The 25,716-nt window shown below is 44.5% G+C and overlaps 1 protein-coding gene across 5 annotated transcripts in view; it reads right to left on the bottom strand.

Moving 5' to 3' along the window:
- LOC139552967 (homeodomain-interacting protein kinase 1-like) overlaps window positions 1-25,001 on the bottom strand; it is a 40,107-nt gene extending 15,106 nt beyond the window's left edge. Inside the window, exons 1-10 of one of the 5 annotated variants that reach the window (XM_071365018.1) lie at window positions 24,478-25,001; window positions 16,130-16,809; window positions 13,385-13,576; window positions 12,129-12,310; window positions 8,554-8,677; window positions 8,159-8,278; window positions 7,640-7,726; window positions 6,040-6,224; window positions 5,754-5,898; window positions 3,790-3,976 (exon numbers count right to left, since the gene is read on the bottom strand). In XM_071365018.1, the coding sequence (XP_071221119.1) occupies window positions 3,790-3,976; window positions 5,754-5,898; window positions 6,040-6,224; window positions 7,640-7,726; window positions 8,159-8,278; window positions 8,554-8,677; window positions 12,129-12,310; window positions 13,385-13,576; window positions 16,130-16,807 (1,900 nt within the window). In that variant the 5' untranslated portion in view covers window positions 16,808-16,809; window positions 24,478-25,001. The remainder of the gene's footprint in view (window positions 1-3,789; window positions 3,977-5,753; window positions 5,899-6,039; window positions 6,225-7,639; window positions 7,727-8,158; window positions 8,279-8,553; window positions 8,678-12,128; window positions 12,311-13,384; window positions 13,577-16,129; window positions 16,810-24,477) is intronic. The other 4 variants (XM_071365014.1, XM_071365015.1, XM_071365017.1 and 1 more) reach the window with 4 other exon arrangements.
- Between the last annotated feature and the right edge of the window lie 715 nt (window positions 25,002-25,716).

The following is a 25,716-nucleotide window of genomic DNA, read 5'->3' as shown; positions in this document are numbered from 1 at the left end:
AACCAAGCTAGGGACTGGACAGAATGGGATTGGCAGTCCACAGGAACGGGCAGTACAGGAATAGTTATAAACTGGGGAGGGGGGATACACTATATATACAGCAGTATGTGGACACCCCTTCAAATGAGTGGATTCGGCTATTTCAGCCACACTTGTTGCTGACAGGTGTATAAAATCAAGCACACAGCCATGCAATCTCCATAGACAAACATTGGCAGTAGAATGGCCCGTACTGAAGAGCTCAGTGACTTTCAACGTTGCACCGTCAAAATGAATATATTGCCACAGCTGAATTTCTGTAGTTCAGTACATCCCTTGTCTTCCCCTTCTGACTTGGGATAAAATCCATAGTGCGGTCTCAAAATATAGCAAGGTAGAGAGCCAGGATAAAATGAACAAACTTGGAAAGAGGGAAAGACGAAGGACAGCTATCCGTACCAAACTAATTGTGTTTCCAGGCACTAGCATTTCGTCCCATCCTAAAATTGGTTTAGACATGATTGTTCCAACCCCTGACTGAGTATGGAAATAAATATGGTGTCTCCTATTGCCCTGGAAGAAGTAGTCTTCATCAACTTATCCTTTAAACAATGTAAAACTACGCTTTGTGCTTACTATTGCTCACATAATTTATGTTTGGCGCAAAAAAAATTAAACAATGCAAATGGGAATGAAAATGGCTTGCCCATACTTCAATATTTCACAATAATGCCTTGAAATCTGCTGGGTAGCCTTTGCATCCCCCCAAGGGTCCAAATGTTGGTCCAAATATGGACTCTGTACCCTTACCGATATCACAGACAGTAATGGTTTGAGAACATTCCAAGATTTGAAAGACACACATTATCAGGCAACTCCATTTTTCTATATTTACACCTTAGGTCAGCTAGAATGGCCTATGGAGGAACCCAACTCCCGAAACATCCATTTATAAATAAATGATCTGGGCTTCCGAAAGGACTGATCGAAAGGACTGATCTCTATAATATTAATAATAATACAACTTTTGGAAAGCTCATATTCTGAGCTAGCCATTAAAAAAAGTATGGTCCACAGATCTAAGTGAATCTGAACAAACCTTTAACTGGAACAGAATATGGAAAAATATGACCTTGGCATCCTGTAATGCGAACCATCATTTAAAGTTTGTATTTAACACCAAGGAAAAGTTTTACAATGAAATGGGCCCCAACTCCCAACTGTTCACTGCGTCCCCTAAATCAGGTAGGAACACATTCCTTCATACGATGTGAGATGTTTAACTGCCCTGCAGTGGAACGCTTCTCTGACAAGGTTAGAACATTCATTTTGAATGGAAATATTCAATGCGTTGCATCGACTGTTACTTAACGATGGTAGCTCCTTGAATCTCTCTATCTGTCAGAGACGATTACTACTGGCAGGCAGAACTGACGCTAACAAATATGTTGACTCTTAGGTGACAGTTACTATTAGAAGTTAAAACATTAGAAATAGACAGCCTTTGACTTATTCCACATGATTTAGACAGCCTTGACTTATTCCACATGATTTAGACAGCCTTGACTTATTCCACATGATTTAGACAGCCTTGACTTATTCCACATGATTTAGACAGCCTTGACTTATTCCACATGATTTAGACAGCCTTGACTTATTCCACATGATTTAGACAGCCTTGACTTATTCCACATGATTTAGACAGCCTTGACTTATTCCACATGATTTAGACAGCCTTTTACTTATTCCACATTATTTAGACAGCCTTGACTTATTCCACATGAAGTAGACAGCCTTGACTTATTCCACATGATTTAGACAGCCTTGACTTATTCCACATGAAGTAGACAGCCTTGACTTATTCCACATGAAGTAGACAGCCTTGACTTATTCCACATGAAGTAGACAGCCTTGACTTATTCCACATTAAGTAGACAGCCTTGACTTATTCCACATTAAGTAGACAGCCTTGACTTATTCCACATGTTATGTTACAGCCTTGACTTATTCCACATGATTTAGACAGCCTTGACTTATTCCACATGATTTAGACAGCCTTGACTTATTCCACATGAAGTAGACAGCCTGAATTCAAAATGGATTAAATAAAACACACACAATACCCCACAATGACAAAGTTAAAACACTATTTTAAAAAACATTTTTGCAAATGTATTGGAAATAAAATACAGAAATCTCCTTTACATAAGTATTCACACCCCTTTGCTATGACACTGTAACTACAACTTGATTAGAGTCCAACCTGTGGCCAATTCACTTGTTTGGACATGATTTAGAAAGAACCACACCTGTCTATATAAGATCCTACAGTTAACAGAGCAGAAACTATACCATGAAGTCCAAGAAAATGTCTGTAGATCTCTTGAGATAGAATTGTGATGAGGCATAGCCTGTATTTGGGGAAGGGGTAATAAAACCATTTCTAGAGTGTTGAACGTTTCCAAGAGCCCAGTGGTCTCTATTATTGTGAAATTGAAAAAAAAATATGTAACTACCCAGACTGCCTTGCCATCTGAAACTGAGCATCAGGGCAAGAAGGACCTTGGTCAGGGAGGTGACCAAGAAACCAATGAACACACTGACAAAACTACAGAGTTCCTTGGCTAAGATGGGAGAACCTGGCAGAAGGACAACAGTCTATACAGCACTTCACTAATCTGGGTTTTATGGGATTGGCCAGACAGAAGTTACTCCTGAGAAAAAGGCACATGAAAGACAGAGCATAACGCAAAAGATTCTGTGGTCTGATGAGATACAAATGTAACTCTTTGGCCTGAATGCAAAGCGCTATATGTCTGGCGAAAACCAGGCACAGCTCATCAAATACAGGCAACTCCTTGATGAAAACCTACTTCAGAGTGCAAACGAACTTAGACTGGGGGGGGCGATTATTTTACGTTTCGACAGGACAATGACCCAAAGCAACGCTGGCTTCAGAACAAGGATGTGAAAGTCCTTGTGGCCCGGCCGAAGCTTGAGAAAATCTCCCAAGGAAGTATGGGAGAAAATGCCCAAATCCAGATGTGCAAAGCTGATACAGACATGCCCAAGATGACTCAACGTTTTAATCGTTGCCTAAGGTGCTTCTACATACTATTGACTCAGGGTGTGATTCGCACAATTTTCTACAAACAGGTTTTCACTTTGTCATTATGGGGCATTCATTGTGTGTAGATAGGTGAGAGAAGAAGAAAAATATATTTAATCCATTTTGAATTCAAGCTGTAACACAACGTGGAATAAGTCAAGTGGTACGAATACTTTCTGAAGTCACTTTTATGTATTTTTTAAAGATTATTGCCCGTCTGTGATTGTCTACCCACACGCACAGCGAGGGAAAGACTGACGAGCAGCTAACGGAGGAAGTTATTATCAGATTTATGCATGTAATAATGAGCACGGGACGGCAGTCATTTTTTTATCGGGACAGGAAAGTTCTGGGGTTGGAGAACTGTTGCAGGATTTGGACAGACAGAAAAGACAGGGAAGGAATGGATGTTCACTCCCGTGTCAACCTCTACACCACAATAATGTTACTCCCTCTCGTCAAAAAAAATACAGTCATTCATAGATAATTACTGTGTTGTTACATTGAACCATGCAATTTCTTAGCGACTCAAATTTTCTGGTTTAAAACATTTTCCGTTTCAATTCCCTAATAAACTTGATTCTGGTTAACAGCGCTGGTCAAAAAAAGAAAAATACAATCTCTATTGAATATGCTTTTCTGTACAGTTACTAGGCTTAATCTGTGTCTTGGAAACCGTTACTAAAGTGTTCCTGTTTTACCCTGTATGGTGTTTGGTGGGCAGACGATCAGAGTCTGCTGGAAGGGCTCAGTCTGGCAGGCCAGGCCGTTGGGGCGAGCCTGCAGGGGGACACTCTGTTGGGTCAGCCCAGGGATGTTGATGGTGGCCTGCTGGTAGAGGGCTGGCTGGTAGTTCAGGATAGGAACAGCTCCCCCTGCTGACGGCACCTGGTGGTACAGTCCAGCAGTTAGAATACGGGTCACAGTCAGTTAGAGGTTCATAGTAATGAATACAATTCTGTTCTGTTTAAAAGGGAAGTTCCACCAACATTTAAATGTTGGGGATTCAGTGATTTCAACATGTTTTTTTTGTATCATTTTATGATGTCATGTCGTCTATTGACAGTTTAGTGGTGAGCAGATTGGGAAACTCCTACTCCCGTTGCGTACATGAGCAGGAATCCTGAACATGACTCATCAAAAAATACGGACAGTCAAATTTCAGCAACCTATATAACAAGTTTGTAGTTCTCTGATCTTATTGGTTGGAATTGGTTGAATCTTAACGTCTGGAACTGGAACTGACAAAGACATTTTCAAACTCAATTAAACTTATGTATCACTGTATGACATCGCTGAAAGTATACAGTGGTCTTAACTTGTGTGTGTGTACCTGGTTGAGCTGATGGCTGCAGGTAACAGTGTGTACCTGGTTGAGCTGATGGCTGCAGGTAACAGTGTGTACCTGGTTGAGCTGATGGCTGCAGGTAACAGTGTGTACCTGGTTGAGCTGATGGCTGAAGGTAACAGTGTGTACCTGGCTGAGCTGATGGCTGAAGGTAACAGTGTGTACCTGGTTGAGCTGATGGCTGCAGGTAACAGTGTGTACCTGGTTGAGCTGATGGCTGAAGGTAACAGTGTGTACCTGGCTGAGCTGATGGCTGAAGGTAACAGTGTGTACCTGGTTGAGCTGATGGCTGAAGGTAACAGTGTGTACCTGGCTGAGCTGATGGCTGAAGGTAACAGTGTGTACCTGGTTGAGCTGATGGCTGAAGGTGACAGTGTGTACCTGGTTGTGCTGATGGCTGAAGGTGACAGTGTGTACCTGGTTGTGCTGATGGCTGAAGGTGACAGTGTGTACCTGGTTGTGCTGATGGCTGAAGGTGACAGTGTGTACCTGGTTGTGCTGATGGCTGAAGGTAACAGTGTGTACCTGGTTGAGCTGATGGCTGAAGGTGACAGTGTGTACCTGGTTGAGCTGATGGCTGAAGGTGACAGTGTGTACCTGGTTGTGATGATGGCTGAAGGTGACAGTGTGTACCTGGTTGTGCTGATGGCTGAAGGTGACAGTGTGTACCTGGTTGAGCTGATGGCTGAAGGTGACAGTGTGTACCTGGTTGTGCTGATGGCTGAAGGTAACAGTGTGTACCTGGCTGTGCTGATGGCTGAAGGTGACAGTGTGTACCTGGTTGTGCTGATGGCTGAAGGTGACAGTGTGTACCTGGTTGTGCTGATGGCTGAAGGTGACAGTGTGTACCTGGTTGTGCTGATGGCTGAAGGTGACAGTGTGTACCTGGTTGAGCTGATGGCTGAAGGTGACAGTGTGTACCTGGTTGTGTTGATGGCTGAAGGTAACAGTGTGTACCTGGCTGTGCTGATGGCTGAAGGTGACAGTGTGTACCTGGTTGTGCTGATGGCTGAAGGTGACAGTGTGTACCTGGTTGAGCTGATGGCTGAAGGTGACAGTGTGTACCTGGTTGAGCTGATGGCTGAAGGTGACAGTGTGTACCTGGTTGTGCTGATGGCTGAAGGTGACAGTGTGTACCTGGTTGTGTTGATGGCTGAAGGTAACAGTGTGTACCTGGCTGTGCTGATGGCTGAAGGTGACAGTGTGTACCTGGTTGTGCTGATGGCTGAAGGTGACAGTGTGTACCTGGTTGAGCTGATGGCTGAAGGTGACAGTGTGTACCTGGTTGTGCTGATGGCTGAAGGTGACAGTGTGTACCTGGTTGTGCTGATGGCTGAAGGTGACAGTGAGGTTGCCGGCGGCAGCACTAGGAAGAGTGTTGGTGGAGAAGAGAGTTTTGTTGTTGTCGAACGATGAGCTCCTACGTTTACAGAGTTCCATGTTCTGAAAGCAAGACTTCACACTGCAAAGGGGTGAGACAATCAAATCATTTAACCAATCAACCAATCAAATTTCACCCACAAAGGGCAAAGTCAAATGTAATAACACCCCACCCTGAGACCCACAAGTACATCCTTCCACACACAGTGACAGGTGTACGTACTGGGAGCTGTGAGGGAAGTCCAGCAGGTGACTCATGGTGACGAAGGGGTGACCCAGCGTCTTAGTGGGCGTGATCCTCTTGTCAGCGTCCAATCGGAGCATCCGCTTCAGCAGGTCGATGAACTCCCTCCTATCAGCTTTCTCCGCCAGCATGTCCGTCCCCTCCAGGTGAGATGAGAGGTTGACCTGCATCAGGAAGTGGAAGAAGACGTGATACAACAGGATGGAAGTGGTGAGGTTGAATGAAGGGTGAAGCTGCTGCTAAAGACACTGAGCTATTGATCAGTTCTGGGGTCTCATCCCCTCTAATAGATTAGGACTTGGGGAGGGTGAGCTACCTGGCCGGGCGGCTGCCACCTGGCCGGGGGGCTGCCACCTTGGGCCATATCCACAAAGCGTCTCAGAGTAGAACATGTGTCCTTAGCGCTGAGAATAGAGACATACTCCTGCTCTTATGTGTAGAAATAAAAGCTATGTGTGAAGCCTCTTTAGTCATGAGACTCACACCTAGTGGACAGATGTTTTGCAGACCTCATGAGAGTCCCACCTAATGGACAGATGTTTTGCAGACCTCATGAGACTCCCACCCAGTGGACAGATGTTTTGCAGACCTCATGAGAGTCCCACCTAGTGGACAGATGTTCTCCAGACCTCATGAGAGTCCCACCTAGAGGACAGATGTGTTGCAGACCTCATGAGAGTCCCACCTAGAGGACAGATGTTTTGCAGACCTCATGAGACTCCCACCTAGTGGACAGATATTTTGCAGACCTCATGAGACTCCATCCTAGTGGACAGATGTTCTCCAGACCTCATGAGAGTCCCACCTAGAGGACAGATGTTTTGCAGACCTCATGAGACTCCCACCTAGAGGACAGATGTTTTGCAGACCTCATGAGACTCCCACCTAGAGGACAGATGTTTTGCAGACCTCATGATCCACTGTGCTCTTGATAAGAAGTTACATTGTGTGTCTGTTTTTATTGATTTGTCGAAGGCTTTTGACACCGTGGACCATGCTGTGTTAGTGCAAAGGTTGAAATGTTGTGGAATTACAGGTCATGATCTAGATTGGTTTATAAATGACCTATCAAATCGTACACAATGTGTAATGGCGGATGGTTGTAAATCTAAGTCCATAGAGGTGTGCTCAGGTGTTCCACAAGGTTCTATTTTGGGCCCACTGATGTTCCTTTTGTATATCAACAACATTGGGGATCTTATTGAAACAGCGGATGTTCATTTTTATGCAGATGATAATGTTCTTTATTCAAGTGGTAGTAGTTTATCTTTAGCTTTTGAAAATGCTCAAAGAGAATGTAACATCATACAACAGAATCTGTATGATTTAAAGCTGGTTCTGAATTCGGGTAAAACAAAATGAATGGTATTTTCAAATGCCAGGCATGTTACAAATCATGTCATTGCTACATTGGCTGGACATCTGAACAGATGTTTAGCAGACCTCATGAGAGTCCTGTACTGGGTAGATAACGCCATGCAGCCTAACTAGCAGCACCATGTAGCCTACTAGATAACGCCATGTAGCCTACCTAGCAGCACCATGTAGCCTACCTAGCAGCACCATGTAGCCTACCTACCTGCATCATGTCATCCAGACAGTTGAAGATGTATTTCCTGGCCTCCTTAGACTTGATGCCCATCTCAGCCTCGTGCTCTGAAGGAGTCTATTTAAACACAGAAAAGATTTACGTTACACTCCTCATATTCATAAGGCTCAATTTGTACCTTTATTTAACTTGGCAAGTCAGTTAAGAACAAATTCTTATTTACAATGACGGCCTACCAGGGAACAGTGGGTTAACTGCCTTTTTCAGGGGCAGAACAACAGATTTTTACCTTGTCAGCTCGGGGATTCAATCCAGCAACCTTTCGGTTACTGCCCCAACACTCTAACCACTAGGCTACCTGCCGCGCTGAAGCTTGAATATACAGGAAAAGGAAAAATGACATTTTTGTGTGCATCTCCATAAAGCATTGCAGAGTTGCCTACATGACTTATTTCAAGAAAGGTAGATCTTCCTAAGAAAAACAAAGCTAGTTTATGCCTAAACAATTACCAGATTGTTGCAGCAGAGCAGTGAGGAGGGATGTAATACCTTGATTCTCCAGAGGGGGTAGCTGGAGTCAGGTCCTCTCTTGAAGAAACGGCTGGTCTTGGTGCCGGCACTAAGCAGGTACTCTGCAGGCAGACCCTGGGTCTGAGAGATGTACCGGATCTAGTGGAGGAGGAGAGGAAGGAAGGAAGGAAGGAAGGAAGGAAGGAAGGAAGGAAGGAAGGAAGGAAGGAAGGAAGGAAGGAAGGAAGGAAGGAAGGAAGGAAGGAAGGAAGGAAGGAAGGAAGGAAGGAAGGAAGGAAGGAAGGAAGGAAGGAAGGAAGGAAGGAAGGTTTACACAATACATGACTATCAACAGTTTGATATAGCTTGGTATATTACCATCATAACAGTTGAGGATAAAATGTGTTTGTTTGTGTATCTGTAGAAGTACTAACCTGGTCGTACTCTGATGCCCCGGGATAGAGGGGCCAGCCCAGGAACAGCTCAGCTATAACACAGCCCAGAGACCACATGTCTATAGCCTCACAGAACGGCAAACCCAGGATAATCTCTGGAGCCCTGAGGGAGAAGACATACTCATTATACCAAGACTGTAGTGGAATAACAACCTGGACTCATTATACCAAGATAGTAGTGGAATAACCACCTGGACTCATTATACCAAGACTGTTGTGGAATAACCACCTGGACTCATTATACCAAGACTGTAGTGGAATAACCACCTGGACTCATTATACCAAGACTGCTGTGGAATAACCACCTGGACTCATTATACCAAGATAGTAGTGGAATAACCACCTGGACTCATTATACCAAGACTGTAGTGGAATAACCACCTGGACTCATTATACCAAGACTGTAGTGGAATAACCACCTGGACTCATTATACTAAGACTGTTGTGGAATAACCACGTGGACTCATTATACCAAGATAGTAGTGGAATAACCACGTGGACTCACTATACCAAGACTGTTGTGGAATAACCACCTGGACTCACTATACCAAGACTGTTGTGGAATAACCACCTGGACTCACTATACCAAGACTGTTGTGGAATAACCACCTGGACTCACTATACCAAGACTGTTGTGGAATAACCACCTGGACTCATTATACCAAGATTGTAGTGGAATAAACACCTGGACTCATTATACCAAGACTGTAGTGGAATAAACACCTGGGTTTTTTGCAGTCTCAGATTCTCAAAGGTGGGCGGAATAATTTACTTTTTATATGTGATTCACCTGTATATACACCAATGTCAGTCAAAATGTCAGATTTACCTGTACCATAATGTCTGATATACCTGTACCATAATGTCACATATACCTGTACCATAATGTCTGATATACCTGTACCATAATGTTGATATACCTGTACCATAATGTCACATATACCTGTGCCATAATGTCACATATACCTGTACCACAATGTCACATATACCTGTACCATAATGTCACATATACCTGTACCATAATGTCAGATATACCTGTACCATAATGTTGATATACCTGTACCATAATGTTGATATACCTGTACCATAATGTCACATATACCTGTGCCATAATGTCACATATACCTGTACCACAATGCCACATATACCTGTGCCATAATGTCACATATACCTGTACCACAATGTCACATATACCTGTACCATAATGTCACATATACCTGTACCACAATGTCACATATACCTGTACCATAATGTCAGATATACCTGTACCATAATGTCTGATATACCTGTACCATAATGTCTGATATACCTGTACCATAATGTCAGATATACCTGTACCATAATGTCTGATATACAGTCCATTCAGAAAGTATTCAGACCCCTTGACTTTTTCCACATTTTGTTACGTTACAGCCTTATTCTAAAATGTATTAAATATACACTGCTCAAAAAAATAAAGGGAACACTTAAACAACACAATGTAACTCCAAGTCAATCACACCTCTGTGAAATCAAACTGTCCACTTAGGAAGCAACACTGATTGACAATAAATTTCACATGCTGTTGTGCAAATGGAATAGACAAAAGGTGGAAATTATAGGCAATTAGCAAGACACCCCCAATAAAGGAGTGGTTCTGCAGGTGGTGACCACAGACCACTTCTCAGTTCCTATGCTTCCTGGCTGATGTTTTGGTAACTTTTGAATGCTGGCGGTGCTTTCACTCTAGTGGTAGCATGAGACGGAGTCTACAACCCACACAAGTGGCTCAGGTAGTGCAGCTCATCCAGGATGGCACATCAATGCGAGCTGTGGCAAGAAGGTTTGCTGTGTCTGTTAGCGTAGTGTCCAGAGCATGGAGGCGCTACCAGGAGACAGGCCAGTACATCAGAAGACGTGGAGGAGGCCGTAGGAGGGCAACAACCCAGCAGCAGGACCGCTACTTCCGCCTTTGTGCAAGAAGGAGCAGGAGGAGCACTGCCAGAGCCCTGCAAAATGACCTCCAGCAGGCCACAAACGTGCATGTGTCTGCTCAAACGGTCAGAAACAGACTCCATGAGGGTGGTATGAGGGCCCGACGTCCACAGGTGGGGGTTGTGCTTACAGCCCAACACCGTGCAGGACGTTTGGCATTTGCCAGAGAACACCAAGATTGGCAAATTCGCCACTGGCGCCCTGTGCTCTTCACAGATGAAAGCAGGTTCACACTGAGCACATGTGACAGACGTGACAGAGTCTGGAGACGCCGTGGAGAACGTTCTGCTGCCTGCAACATCTTCCAGCATGACCGGTTTGGCGGTGGGTCAGTCATGGTGTGGGGTGGCATTTCTTTGTGGGGCCGCACAGCCCTCCATGTGCTCACCAGAGGTAGCCTGACTGCCATTAGGTACCGAGATGAGATCCTCAGACCCCTTGTGAGACCATATGCTGACACATGCACATTTGTTGCCTGCTGGAGGTCATTTTTTTGAGCAGTGTAGTATGCTCACCCATCTAAACACAATACCCCATAATGACAAAGCAAAAACAAGTTTAGATTTCTTTTAGAAATGTTTGCATATATTTAAAAAATCTACCTTATTTACATAAGTATTCAGACCCTTTGCTATTAGACTCGAAATTGTACTCAGGTACAGCATTGTGTTGAAACACAGATCTGGGGAAGGGTACCAAAACATTTCTGCAGCATTGAAGGTCCCCAAGAAAACAGTGGCCTCCATCATTCTTAAACGGGATTAGAACCACCAAGACTCTTCCTAGAGCTGGATGAACGGAGAAAAGTACTGAGAGATCCTTGATGAAAACCTGCTCCAGAGCGCTCAGGACCTCAGACTGGGGTGAAGGTTCACCTTCAAAACAGGACAACGACCCTAAGCGCACAGCCAAGACAACACAGGAGTGGCTTCGGGACAACTCTCTAAATGTCCTTGAGTGGCCCAGCCAGAGCCCGGACTTGAACCCGATCGAACATCTCAGGAGAGACCTGAAAATAGCTGTGCAGCGACGCTCCCCATCCAACCTGACAGAGCTTGAGAGGATCTGCAGAGAAGAATGGGAGAATCTCCCCATAAACAGGCATACCAAGCTTGTAGCATCATACCCAAGAAGACTCAAGGCTGTAATCGCTGCCAAAGGTGCTTCAACAAAGTACTGAGTAAAGAGTCTGTATACTTATGTAAATCTGATATTGCATAAAAAAATATTGAATTTTTGCAAACAATTCTTAAGAACAGTTTTTGCTTTGTCATTATGGGGTATTGTGTGTAGATGGGCGAGCATATATTTAATCAATTTTAAAATAAGGCTGTAACGTAACAAAATGTGAAAAAAGGCAGAGGCTTGTTTACAGATACCACACCATGTTGTATCACTCACACCTGCCCAGGAAAAAAACCTAGTCTCAGGTGTATCTGACTGTAGTATCGTGACTAGGGGTACGTTAAGCAGACAGCCTTGGAGACAAGACTGGCCACACACACACACACACACACACAGTATCGTGACTGTGGGTACGTGGAACAGACAGCCTTGGAGATGTGACTGGCCACACAAACCTGTAGTATCGCGACTGCAGGTACGTTGAGCAGACAGCCTTGGAGACGTGTGAGGCTGAGCCGAAGTCGATGACCTTGACCCTGTAGGGCTGCCTGAGTGGATCCACCAGCATGATGTTCTCTGGCTTCAGGTCAGCATGGATCAGACCCAGAGACTTCAGCTTCATCAGCGCCGTCGCCACCTAGTGGTCAAATGTAGGTAATGCAGGGTTATAAAAAGGTGTAGGCTATCAACAGAAAAGATTTCAAAAGTGTCATCTAGAGAAGTCATATTTTCACTTGGTCTCCCATTGACATCACCCCGATGTACCTGCCGCCTCTACACTCTAACCACTAGGCTACCTGCCGCCTCTACACTCTAACCACTAGACTACCTGCCTCCTCTACACTCTAACCACTAGGCTACCTGCCGCCTCTACACTCTAACCACTAGGCTACCTGCCGCCTCTACACTCTAACCACTAGGCTACCTGCCGCCTCTACACTCTAACCACTAGGCTACCTGCCGCCCCTACACTCTAACCACTAGGCTACCTGCCGCCCCTACACTCTAACCACTAGGCTACCTGCCGCCCCTACACTCTAACCACTAGGCTACCTGCCACCTCTACACTCTAACCGCTAGGCTACCTGCCCCCTCTACACTCTAACCGCTAGGCTACCTGCCGCCTCTACACTCTAACCGCTAGACTACCTGCCGCCTCTACACTCTAACCGCTAGGCTACGCTGCCACCTCTACACTCTAACCACTAGGCTACCTGCCGCCCCTACACTCTAACCACTAGGCTACCTGCCGCCTCTACACTCTAACCACTAAGCTACCTGCCCCCCCTACACGCTAACCACTAGGCTACCTGCCGCCCCTACACTCTAACCACTAGGCTACCTGCCGCCTCTACACTCTAACCACTAGACTACCTGCCGCCTCTACACTCTAACCACTAGACTACCTGCCGCCTCTACACTCTAACCACTAGGCTACCTGCCGCCTCTACACTCTAACCACTAGGCTACCTGCCCCCGCTAGGCTACCCGCCGCCCCAGTGTAATAACAGTGTCATAACAGTGTCATAACAGTGTCATAACAGTGTCATAACAGTGTCATAACAGTGTCATAACTCAACTTTTAGAATGAGTAGGCCTACCAGGTAAACAGACTATCAAATAAGGTCTTACCATAAAATCTTGACCATATTCCTTCCTCACATTTCTATAGTCTGTATAACGGATCAATAAAGTTGTATTGTATTGTCACCTGTTGCAGTATGGGTCTGATGTGTTGCAGTGGCAGGGGGCTGAACTTGCTGTGCTTCAGGAAGTCGTACAGGTTCTGCTCCAGCATCTCAAACACCAGGCAGGTGTGACCTTTGTGTTGGAAACACTCGTAGGAACGCACAAAGTTAAACTCGTCGGCGTTCTCCTCACTCAGACGGTTCAGGATGCCCACCTGGGAACAGACAGGAGGGTGGAGTGGCTTAGCGAGAGCACATTGACACAGCTCAACTTAATCTGCTACACTTGTGTTCCAGTCGTCTATTCTAGAACTCAACTTAATCTGCTACACTTGTGTTCCAGTCGTCTATTCTAGAACTCAACTTAATCTGCTACACTTGTGTTCCAGTCGTCTATTCTAGAACTCAACATAATCTGCTACACTTGTGTTCCAGTCATCTATTCTAGAACTCAACTTAATCTGCTACACTTGTGTTCCAGTCGTCTATTCTAGAACTCAATTTAATCTGCTACACTTGTGTTCCAGTCGTCTATTCTAGAACTCAACTTAATCTGCTACACTTGTGTTCCAGTCGTCTATTCTAGAACTCAACTTAATCTGCTACACTTGTGTTCCAGTCGTCTATTCTAGAACTCAACATAATCTGCTACACTTGTGTTCCAGTCGTCTATTCTAGAACTCAACTTAATCTGCTACACTTGTGTTCCAGTCGTCTATTCTAGAACTCAACTTAATCTGCTACACTTGTGTTCCAGTCGTCTATTCTAGAACTCAACTTAATCTGCTACACTTGTGTTCCAGTCGTCTATTCTAGAACTCAACATAATCTGCTACACTTGTGTTCCAGTCGTCTATTCTAGAACTCAACTTAATCTGCTACACTTGTGTTCCAGTCGTCTATTCTAGAACTCAACTTAATCTGCTACACTTGTGTTCCAGTCGTCTATTCTAGAACTCAACTTAATCTGCTACACTTGTGTTCCAGTCGTCTATTCTAGAACTCAACATAATCTGCTACACTTGTGTTCCAGTCGTCTATTCTAGAACTCAACTTAATCTGCTACACTTGTGTTCCAGTCGTCTATTCTAGAACTCAACATAATCTGCTACACTTGTGTTCCAGTCGTCTATTCTAGAACTCAACTTAATCTGCTACACTTGTGTTCCAGTCGTCTATTCTAGAACTCAACTTAATCTGCTACACTTGTGTTCCAGTCGTCTATTCTAGAACTCAACTTAATCTGCTACACTTGTGTTCCAGTCGTCTATTCTAGAACTCAACTTAATCTGCTACACTTGTGTTCCAGTCGTCTATTCTAGAACTCAACTTAATCTGCTACACTTGTGTTCCAGTCGTCTATTCTCGAACTAGTCTGGCGCCTGGGAACAAGCAGGAAGTGTGAACTCCATGCCTGACAAAGGTCTATAGTAAGAATTGCAGTCCCACGTTATTTGGATAGTCCCTGTAGATGATCTATGGGTTACCAGGCGTTTCTCTTGAAGGATAATGAACATGAATCAGAAGGCTGTGTTAGTGAGAAAACATTGACACAGCTCAAAACACTCGACATTTGTTAGTCCTATAGAATTGGGCTAGTCTGAGCAGCTAACCAATCGCTGCAGCTGTACATAGTCCATCTGTAAATAGCCCACCCAATCTACCTACCTCATCCCCATATTGTTTTTATTTACTCTGCTGCTCTTTTGCACACCAGTATCACTACTTGCACATCATCATCTGCTCATCTATCACTCCAGTGTTAATCTGCTACATTGTAATTACTTCGCTACTATGGCCTATTTATTGCCTTACCTCCTTACGCCATTTGCACACACTGTATATAGACTTATTTTTCTATTGTGTTATTGACTGTATGTTTTGTTTATTCCATGTGTAACTCTGTGTTGTTGTTTGTGTCGCACTGCTTTGCTTTATCTTGGCCAGGTCGCAGTTGTAAATGAGAACTTGTTCTCAACTGGCCGACCTGGTTAAATGAAAGGTGAAATAAAAAAATAAAAAATAAAGAGTCTAACACTTGGATATTTCATTGACAGGGGAGGTTGAAGGTCCATGGAGAAAGTCCTCTTGTAAAGCAATAAACGGGCCTCCCGGGTGGCGCAGTGGTCTAGGGCACTGCATCGCAGTGCTAGCTGCGCCACCAGAGTCTCTGGGTTCGCGCCCAGGCTCTGTCGCAGCCGGCCGCGACCGGGAGGTCCGTGGGGCGACGCACAATTGGCCTAGCGTCGTCCAGGTTAGGGAGGGTTTGGCCGGTAGGGATATCCTTGTCTCATCGCGCTCCAGCGACTCCTGTGGCGGGCCGGGCGCAGTGCGCGCTAACCAAGGGGGCCAGGTACACGGTGTTTCCTCCGACACATTGGTGCGGCTGGCTTCCGGGTTGGAGGCGCGCTGTGTTAAGAAGCAGTGCGGCTTGGTTGGGTTGTGCTTCGGAGGACGCATGGCTTTCGACCTTCGTCTCTCCCGAGCCTGTACGGGAGTTGTAGCGATGAGACAAGATAGTAATTACTAGCGATTGGATACCACGAAAATTGGGGAGAAAAGGGGGTAAAAAAAAAAAAAATAATAATAAAATAAATAAATAAATAAAAGCAATAAACATCTAGGCTGGTGTCCAAGCCCCTTGTGAGTCTCACTTCACAAAACCATGACGGTAAAACAATGCATATCAGTTTTGGATTCCAGGCTAATAAACATCACCAATCAATCAATCAATCAATCATGATAGACCGGGGGAAAAAAGAACCCACCTCGATCTGGCCCTGTCGTGCGTAAGAAGGGTGGTTCTTGAGGATCTTGATGGCCACGATCTCATTGGTTCCCCTCTTCCAACACTTGGCCACCTGACCGAAGGTCCCCCTCCCCAGGAACTCCAGCACCTCATAACTAAAGGAAACTGAACACAGGGTCTCATGCTGCACCAGCTGGTAGTCCCCCTCTCCGCTGGAGCTGGAGCTCTTGGTAGTGGGGGCCGAGTGGGGGACGGACTGGCCCGTACCCCCTCCTCCGATGCCCCCTGTCCTCGTGGAGAAGACTGGTCGAGGGGCAGAGAGCTCCTCCAGAATCTGAACACTATTACTTCCTTCAACTTCCTTATTCTTCCTCTTCTGGCCCTGTCGTCGCGTCCCCGTGCCTGTTGCGGTCGTCTCGGTGTGCGTGTGTGAGTAGTGGTCGTTGAGGCGGCGGCTGGAGCCTCTGGGTAGGCTGCCTGTGCTGTCGGCCGCCCGGACCACCACCTGGCCTCGGGAACCTGGGGTGGCAGAAGGGGCGAAGGAGTAACCCCCTACCCCCTGCTGGCCGCCCACGGAACCATAGGGGGCGTCAGAGGACACCTCCCAAACACAGTTCTCTACCTTCATCTTCTTGACGCGGCAGAAGGCGCTGGAGGAGATGGAGGGAGGACAAAACACTTGGAGCTGGGACGACATACCTGGAGATAGGAGGGAGTGTGCATGGAGGGGGGGTTAGGGGGGGGTGGAAGGAGAGAGAGGTGGTGGGGAGGAAGGAGAGAGAGCGAGAGAGAGAGAGAGAGAGAGAGAGAGAGAGAGAGAGAGGAAGGGGTGGTGGGGAGGAAGGAGAGAGAGAGAGAGAGAGAGAGAGAGAGAGAGAGAGAGAGAGAGAGAGAGAGGGAGAGAGAGAGAGAGAGAGAGAGAGAGAGAGAGAGAGAGAGAGAGAGAGAGAGAGAGAGAGAGAGAGAGAGAGAGAGAGAGAGAGAGGTCTATTGCATGTTTCAGAATGTTCAATTGAAATATACAGTGAGTATTAGAGGTTTATACAGGGCCACCCGAACCCCTGGGTCCAACATTCTAACTTCTCCCTCAGGTCCGGGTCGGGTCGTTTGATTGTAACTACAGCTGATAGACACAAGTGGACACGACCATGGCTCTGCATAGCCTATAGAATATATAAGGTTTATAGAATACATATACAGTGGGGCAAATAAGTATTTAGTCAGCCACCAATTGTGCAAGTTCTCCCACTTAAAAAGATGAGAGAGGCCCTTCATTTTCATCATAGGTACACTTCAACTATGACAGACAAAATGAGAAAAAAAAATCCAGAAAATCACATTGTAGGATTTTTTATGAATTTATTTGCAAATTATGGTGGAAAATAAGTATTTGGTCAATAACAAAAGTTTATCTCAATACTTTGTTATATACCCTTTGTTGGCAATGACAGAGGTCAAACGTTTTCTGTAAGTCTTCACAAGGTTTTCACACACTGTTGCTGGTATTTTGGCCCATTCCTCCATGCAGATCTCCTCTAGAGCAATGATGTTTTGGGGCTGTTGCTGGGCAACACGGACTTTCAACTCCCTCCAAAGATGTTCTATGGGGTTGAGATCTGGAGACTGGCTAGGCCACTCCAGGACCATGAAATACTTCTTACGAAGCCACTCCTTCGTTGCCCGGGCGGTGTGTTTGGGATCATTGTCATGCTGAAAGACCCAGCCACGTTTCATCTTCAATGCCCTTGCTGATGGAAGGAGGTTTTCACTCAAAATCTCACGATACATGGCCCCATTCATTCTTTCCTTTACACGGATCAGTCGTCCTGGTCCCTTTGCAGAAAAACAGCCCCAAAGCATGATGTTTCCACCCCCATGCTTCACAGTAGGTATGGTGTTCTTTGGATGCAACTCAGCATTCTTTGTCCTCCAAACACGACGAGTTGAGGTTTTACCAAAAAGTTATATTTTGGTTTCATCTGACCATATGACATTCTCCCAATCTTCTTCTGGATCATCCAAATGCTCTCTAGCAAACTTCAGACGGGCCTGGACATGTACTGGCTTAAGCAGGGGGACACGTCTGGCACTGCAGGATTTGAGTCCCTGGCGGCGTAGTGTGTTACTGATGGTAGGCTTTGTTACTTTGGTCCCAGCTCTCTGCAGGTCATTCACTAGGTCCCCCCGTGTGGTTCTGTGATTTTTGCTCACCGTTCTTGTGATCATTTTGACCCCACGGGGTGAGATCTTGCGTGGGGCCCCAGATCGAGGGAGATTATCAGTGGTTTTGTATGTCTTCCATTTCCTAATAATTGCTCCCACAGTTGATTTCTTCAAACCAAGCTGCTTACCTATTGCAGATTCAGTCTTCCCAGCCTGGTGCAGGTCTACAATTTTGTTTCTGGTGTCCTTTGACAGCTCTTTGGTCTTGGCCATAGTGGAGTTTGGAGTGTGACTATTTGAGGTTGTGGACAGGTGTCTTTTATACTGATAACAAGTTCAAACAGGTGCCATTAATACAGGTAACGAGTGGAGGACAGAGGAGCCTCTTAAAGAAGAAGTTACAGGTCTGTGAGAGCCAGAAATCTTGCTTGTTTGTAGGTGACCAAATACTTATTTTCCACCATAATTTGCAAATTAATTAATAAAAAATCCTACAATGTGATTTTCTGGATTTTTTTTTCTCATTTTGTCTGTCATAGTTGAAGTGTACCTATGATGAAAATGACAGGCCTCTCTCATCTTTTTAAGTGGGAGAACTTGCACAATTGGTGGCTGACTAAATACTTTTTTGCCCCACTGTATATATATATTTTACACACATACATACATACATAACGTTCAAAAGTTTGGCATCACTTAGAAATGTCCTTGATTTTGAAAGAAAATAACATTATTTGTCCATTAAAATAACATCAAATTGATCAGAAATACAGTGTAGATGTTGTAAATGACTATTGTAGCTGGAAACGGCTTATTTTTTTAAGGCATATCTACATTTGCTTACAGAGGCCCATTATCAGCAACCATCACTCCTGTGTTCCAATGGCACGTTGTGTTAGCTAATCCAAGTTTATCATTTTAAAATGCTAATTGATCATTAGAAAGCCCTTTTGCAATTATGTTAGCACAGCTGAAAACTGTTGTTCTGATTAAAGAAGCAATAAAACTGTCCTTCTTTAGACTAGTTGAGTATCTGGAGCAACAGCATTTGTGGGTTCGATTACAGGCTCAAAATGGCCAGAAACAAAGAACTTTCTTCTGAAACTCGTCAGTCTATTCTTGTTCTGAGAAATGAAGGCTATTCCATGCGAGAAATTGCCAAGAAATTGAAGATCTCGTACAACGCTGTGTACTACTCCCGTCATAGAACAGGGCAAACTGGCTCTAACCAGAATAAAAAGAGGAGTGGGAGGCCCCGGTGCACAACTGAGCAAGAGGACAAGTACATTAGAGTGTCTAGTTTGAGAAACAGACATCTCACAAGACCTCAAATACTGCAAAAAATGTAGCAAAACAATTAACCTTTTGTCCTGAATACAAAATGTTACACTATACAGAGCGGAAAGTATTCAGACCTCTCCTTATTTTTGTACATCCTGTTTCCATTGATCATCCTTGAAATGTGTCTACAACTTGATTGGAGTCCACACCTGTGGTAAATTCAACTGGTTGGACATGATTTGGAAAGGCTTACAGCTGTCTATATAAAAGCCCCACAGTTGACAGTGCATGTCAGAGCAAAAACCAAGCCACGAAGTCAAAGGAATTTTCCGTAGAGCTCCGAGACAGGATTGTGTCGAGGCACAGATCTGGGGAAGGGTACCAAAACATTTCTGTAGCATTGAAGGTCCCCAATAACACAGTGGCCTCCATCATTCTTAAACAGGAGAAGTGCGGAACCACCGCACTCTTCCTAGATCTATCGTTGGAGAAGGACCTTGGTCAGGGAGGTGACCAAGAACCCAATAGTCACTCTGAAAGAGCTCTAGAGTTGTGGAGATGGGAGAACCTTCCAGAAGGACAACTATCTCTACTGCACTCCACCAAATCAGGCCTTTATTGTTGAGTGGCCAGACGGAAGCCACTCCTCAGTAAAAGGCACATGACAGCCCACTTGGAGTTTTCCAAAAGGCACCTGAAGGACTCTCAGACCAGAGGAAACAAGATTCTCTTCTGGTCTGACGAAACCAAGATTGAACTCTTTGGCCTGAATGCCAAGCATCACATCTGGAGAAAACCTGGCACCATCCCTACGGTGAAGCATGGTGGTGGCAGCATCATGCTGCTGGGATGTTTTTCAGAGGCAGGGACTGGGAGACTAGTCAGGATCAAGGGAAAGATGAACGGAGCAAAGTACAGAGATATCCTTGATGAAAACATGCTCCAGAGCACTCAGGACCTCAGACTGGGGCGAAGGTTCACCTTCCAACAGGACAACACAGGAGTGGCTTCAGGAAAAGTCTCTGAATGTCCTTGAGTGGCCCAGCAAGAGCCCGAACTTGAAGGCGAACATCTCTGGAGAGACCTGAAAATAGCTGTGCAGCATTGCTCCCCATCCAACCTGACAGATCTTGAGAGGATCTGCAGAGAAGAATGGGAGAAACTCCCCAAATACAGGTGTGCCAAGCTTGTAGCGTCATACCCAAGTTGGCTCGAGAATGTAATCGCTGCCAAAGGTGCTTCAACAAAGTACTGAGTAAAGGGTCTGAATACTTATGTACATGTGATACATACTGTACCAGTCAAAAGTTGTAGAACACCTACTCATTCAAGGGTTTTTCTTTATTTTTTACAATTTTCTACATTGTGGAATAATAGTGAAGACATCAAAACTATGAAATAACACATATGGAATCATATAGTAACCAAAAAAGTGTTAAACAAATCAAAATATATTTCAGATTCTTCAAAGTAGCCACCCTTTGGCTTTTTTCTTTTTTTACCATATAAGTTTACTGAGAACACATTCTCATTTACAGCAACGACCTGGCGAATAGTTACAGGGGAGAGGAGGGGGGTGAATCAGGCAATTGTAAGCTGGGGATGATTAGGTGACCATGATGGTATGAGGGACAGCTTGGGAATTTAGCCAGAACAACAGGGTTAACACCCCTACTCTTACGATAAGTACCATGGGCTCTTTAGTGACAACAGAGAGTCAGGACACCCGTTTAACATCCCATCCGAAAGACGCCCCCCTACACAGGGCAGTGTCCCCAATCATTGCCCTGGGGCATTGGGATATGTTTTTTTATCTGAGGAAAGGGTGCCTCCTACTGGCACTCCAACTCCACTTCCAGCAGCATCTGGTCTCCCATCCAGGGACTGACCAGGACCAACCCTGCTTAGCTTCAGAAGCAAGCCAGCAGTGGGATGCAGGGTGGTACACTGCAGCCTTGACAGATTTGCACACTCTTGGCATTCTCTCAACCAGCTTCACCTGGAATGCTTTTCCAACAGTCTTGAAGGAGTTCCCACATATGCTAAGCACCTGTTGGCTGCTGTTCCTGTCCAACTCATCCCAAACCATCTCAATTGGGTTGAGGTCAGGTGATTGTGGAGGCCAGGTCATCTGATGCAGCACTCCATCACTCTCCATCTTGGTCAAATAGTCCCTACACAGCCTGAAGGTGTGTTGGGTCATTGTCCTGTTGAAAAACAAATGGTCCCACCACTAAGTGCAAACCAGATGAGATTGCGTATCGCTGCAGAATGCTGGTTAAGTGTGACTTGAATTCTAAATAAATCACAGTGTCACCAGCAAAGCATCCCCACACCACCTCCTCCATGGTACACGATGGGAACCACACCTCCGGAGATCATCCGTTCACCTACTCTGCGTCTCACAAAGACATCAGACCAAAGGCCAGATTTCCACCGGTCTAATGTCCATTGTTAGTGTTTCTTGGCCCAAGCAAGTCTCTTCTTCATATTGGTGTCCTTTAGTAGTGGTTTCTTTGCAGCAATTTGACCATGAAGGCCTGATTCACACAGCTACCCCTGAACAGCTGATGTTGAGATGTGTCTGTTACTTGAACTCTGTGAAGCATTTATATGGGCTGCAATTTCTGAGGCTGGTAACAATAATGAACCTATCCTCTGCAGCAGAGATAACTCAGTCTTCCTTTCCTGTGGCGGTCCTCATGAGATCCAGTTTCATCATAGCGCTTCATGGTTTTTGCGACAGCACTTGAAGAAACTTTCAAAGCTGTTGAAATTGTCCAGAATGACAGACTGATGGTCTGTCATTTCTCTTTGCTTATTTGAGCTGTTCTTGCCATAAAATGGACTAGGTATTTTACCAAATAGGGCTATCTTCTGTATACCACCCCTACCTTGTCACAATACAACTGATTGGCTCAAATGCATTAAGGAAAGACATTCCACAAATTAACTTTGAGCTGACAAGGTAAAAATCTGTCGTTCTGCCCCACTGTTCCCCGGTAGGCTGTCATTGTAAATAAGAATTTGTTCTTAACTGGCCTGCCTAGTTACATTACAAAAACTGGCAAAATCCTGAAGGACAACCTGGTTCAGTCTGCTTTCCACCAGACACTGGGAGAGGAATTCACCTTTCAGCAGGACAATAACCTAAAACACAAGGCCAAATCTACACTGGAGCTGTTTACCAAGAAGACAGTGAACGTGGCTGAGTTACAGTTTTTTTTGACAGCTTGAAAATCTATGACAAGACCTGAAAATGGTTGCCTAGCAATGATCAACAACCAATTTGACAGAACTTGAAGAATTTTTGAAAATAATGGATGGGCAAATGTTACACAATCCAGAGACTTAACCAGAAAGACTCTCAGCTGTAATCGCTGCCTAAGGTGATTCTAACATGTATTAACTCAGGGGGTTGAATACCTATCTAATCAATATATTAAAAACTTTGTTGTTAAAATTGTTCTTCCACTTTGACAGAGTATTGTGTAGATCGTTGACAACAACAACAAAATAATTAAATCCGACTTTATAACAACAAAATGTGGAAAAAGTCCAGGCGTGTTTATACTTTCTGTAGACAGCTAGCTGAATCGGGTGTTACAGCTGAATCGGGTGTTACAGCTGAATCGGGTGTTACAGCTGAATCGGGTGTTATAGCTGAATCGGGTGTTATAGCTGAATCAGGTGTTATAGCTGAATCAGGTGTTATAGCTGAATCAGGTGTTATAGCTGAATCAGGTGTTATAGCTGAATCAGGTGTTATAGCTGAATCAGGTGTTATAGCTGAATCAGGTGTTATAGCTGAATCAGGTGTTATAGCTGAATCATGTGTTACAGCTGAATCAGGTGTTACAGCTGAATCAGGTGTTATAGCTGAATCAGGTGTTATAGCTGAATCAGGTGTTACAGCTGAATCATGTGTTATAGCTGAATCAGGTGTTACAGCTGAATCATGTGTTATAGCTGAATCAGGTGTTATAGCTGTGTTATAGCTGAATCCGGTGTTATAGCTGAATCAGGTGTTATAGCTGAATCAGGTGTTATAGCTGAATCAGGTGTTATAGCTGAATCCGGTGTGACAGCTGAATCAGGTGTTATAGCTGAATCAGGTGTTACAGCTGAATCGGGTGTTACAGCTGAATCCGGTGTGACAGCTGAATCCGGTGTGACAGCTGAATCCGGTGTTACAGCTGAATCCGGTGTGACAGCTGAATCAGGTGTTACAGCTGAATCCTGAATGTGTGACAGCTGAATCCGATGTGACAGCTCTGCATGTTTACAGGCCACCCCCCTGACCTCGTGTCTGTATTGTTTAAAACAGCTAGCTAGTGTCCTCAAGATACCTGCACCTACCAACATAGTAAACATGCTGCATATACCGTTAGGCTAGCCATCTATGATAGCCACAACAAACAATAAGGATATTCTCCATCCAAAACAGTTGCTCATCCAGCTTGACCATTACAATGTTTAGGCCAAGACAGTGCGCTTTCCAGAGGCAAATGTCAAACTAGCTTGTCTAACAAATCAAATAGTGTGATACTCTTTTGGGGGACATGATTTAGCGTTTACATTTTAGTAATTTAGCAGACGCTCGCCTCCTATCCTGAGCGACTTACAGTTGAAAAATCAACATTTCACATCCATATAATTACATGATATATTGAATAGTAGCTAGCTTATATTTCCCTTCCTGCCCTACAATATAGCTATAATCGTTCAAACGTAGGAAGGTAAATCAGAGCTAGCCAAGACGAGCCGGTCATTTATGTCGACATACATATCTAGCTAGCTGGTTTAGCTAGATGAACTACTTATCCCATTACAAGCCTATTGTAACTTAGTTAGCTTGCTAACGTCAATATCACACTCGGACGTAACCCTACGAAAACATCGCGTTTCAAGCAATCAACATACCTGATTTTATTTCACAGTGTAATGTCGAAGATCAGTACAGTAATGTGTTGAAATCCCACACAGGAGAGCAGATTATCCAGATGTAACGTTAACAGCTAGCTAGGAGCGATAAACTAACTAGGCCTTCATTGTTGTCCAACAAAACAGTCTGAAGCAAACACACACAAGTAGGGAGCGGTTCCGGTCGGGAAACAGTCAACTCGGGTTGTAATAAACTTAAATCAAAAGTAGTTACATAATAATAACGTATTTTCTTTCAATAACAAACACTTCCTTCAAAAGCTACGGGAACAAACGACGTAATGTCTCAGCTGCTAACCTGACGTAGCAGACGTAGAAAGCCCTGAAGTAGAAAGACCGTCATGGCTGGAAGGGATCAATATTTTGTGAGCATGTATTTTTCCTAGCAGGTTAGGATAATGCCGAGGTAAATACAGTTTCAGGTTAGATATTCGCCTGTAATTTTCCTTACGTCCACCAACAGCAGTTAGGGACCGTCAACATAGTGACAAATCGACATTTTCACATTTCAATAGCTCTTTAATTATTACTTCTAACACTTTCAAAACTGGTTGTAGCGAATCCGATGGACACACATTGCACACACTTTTTTTTTGTCGATTTACATCTCACACTATTTTAAATTATTTATTTACATTTTTGGATCTCAATAGCTCTTTGGTCATATGACCTACTGACTTCAAACAAGGTTCAGGATGTACACTCAGTGGGCCTACACATTGCACACCCTTTAGTTTGTCCATTTTCATCTCACACATTTTTACATTAATTTTTCAAACGTTCAAATTTCAATAGCTCCTTGGTCATGTTACCTAATGACTAGCCATTTCACATCCGTTACACAAGGTGCAGAATGTCCACTGACTACCCTTATATAGTCAGTGGACTATAGTTATTCCATTGTACTGGATGTAATACATATTAGCATTTTACATACATTCATAAGTGTAATAATTTTTTATGACATACTGTGAAAACCTCTCTTGGCTGCTGGCTCTGTCACTTTCAGACATGCGCAGAGCAGACTGAAAGGGGAAGGGTAGCTCTTGACTTGAACCACTGGGGTTCTCTGTAAAGAGAGAGTAATCCAAAAGGCACAGACACACCCCTTGACTTTCAATTGGCACCCTTGACCTGTATGTATTCTCTCCTGATTGGTCTCCGTGGTGCTTAGTCAATGGGAACTCCGTTGCCGGGCCCCATCATAAGGTTTTTACA

This window comes from Salvelinus alpinus, chromosome 2, assembly GCF_045679555.1.
Source record: "Salvelinus alpinus chromosome 2, SLU_Salpinus.1, whole genome shotgun sequence".
NCBI classification, from domain to species: domain Eukaryota; kingdom Metazoa; phylum Chordata; class Actinopteri; order Salmoniformes; family Salmonidae; genus Salvelinus; species Salvelinus alpinus.
The sequence above is the reverse complement of the archived record's forward strand: the minus strand, read 5'-3'. Positions and strand labels throughout refer to the sequence as shown.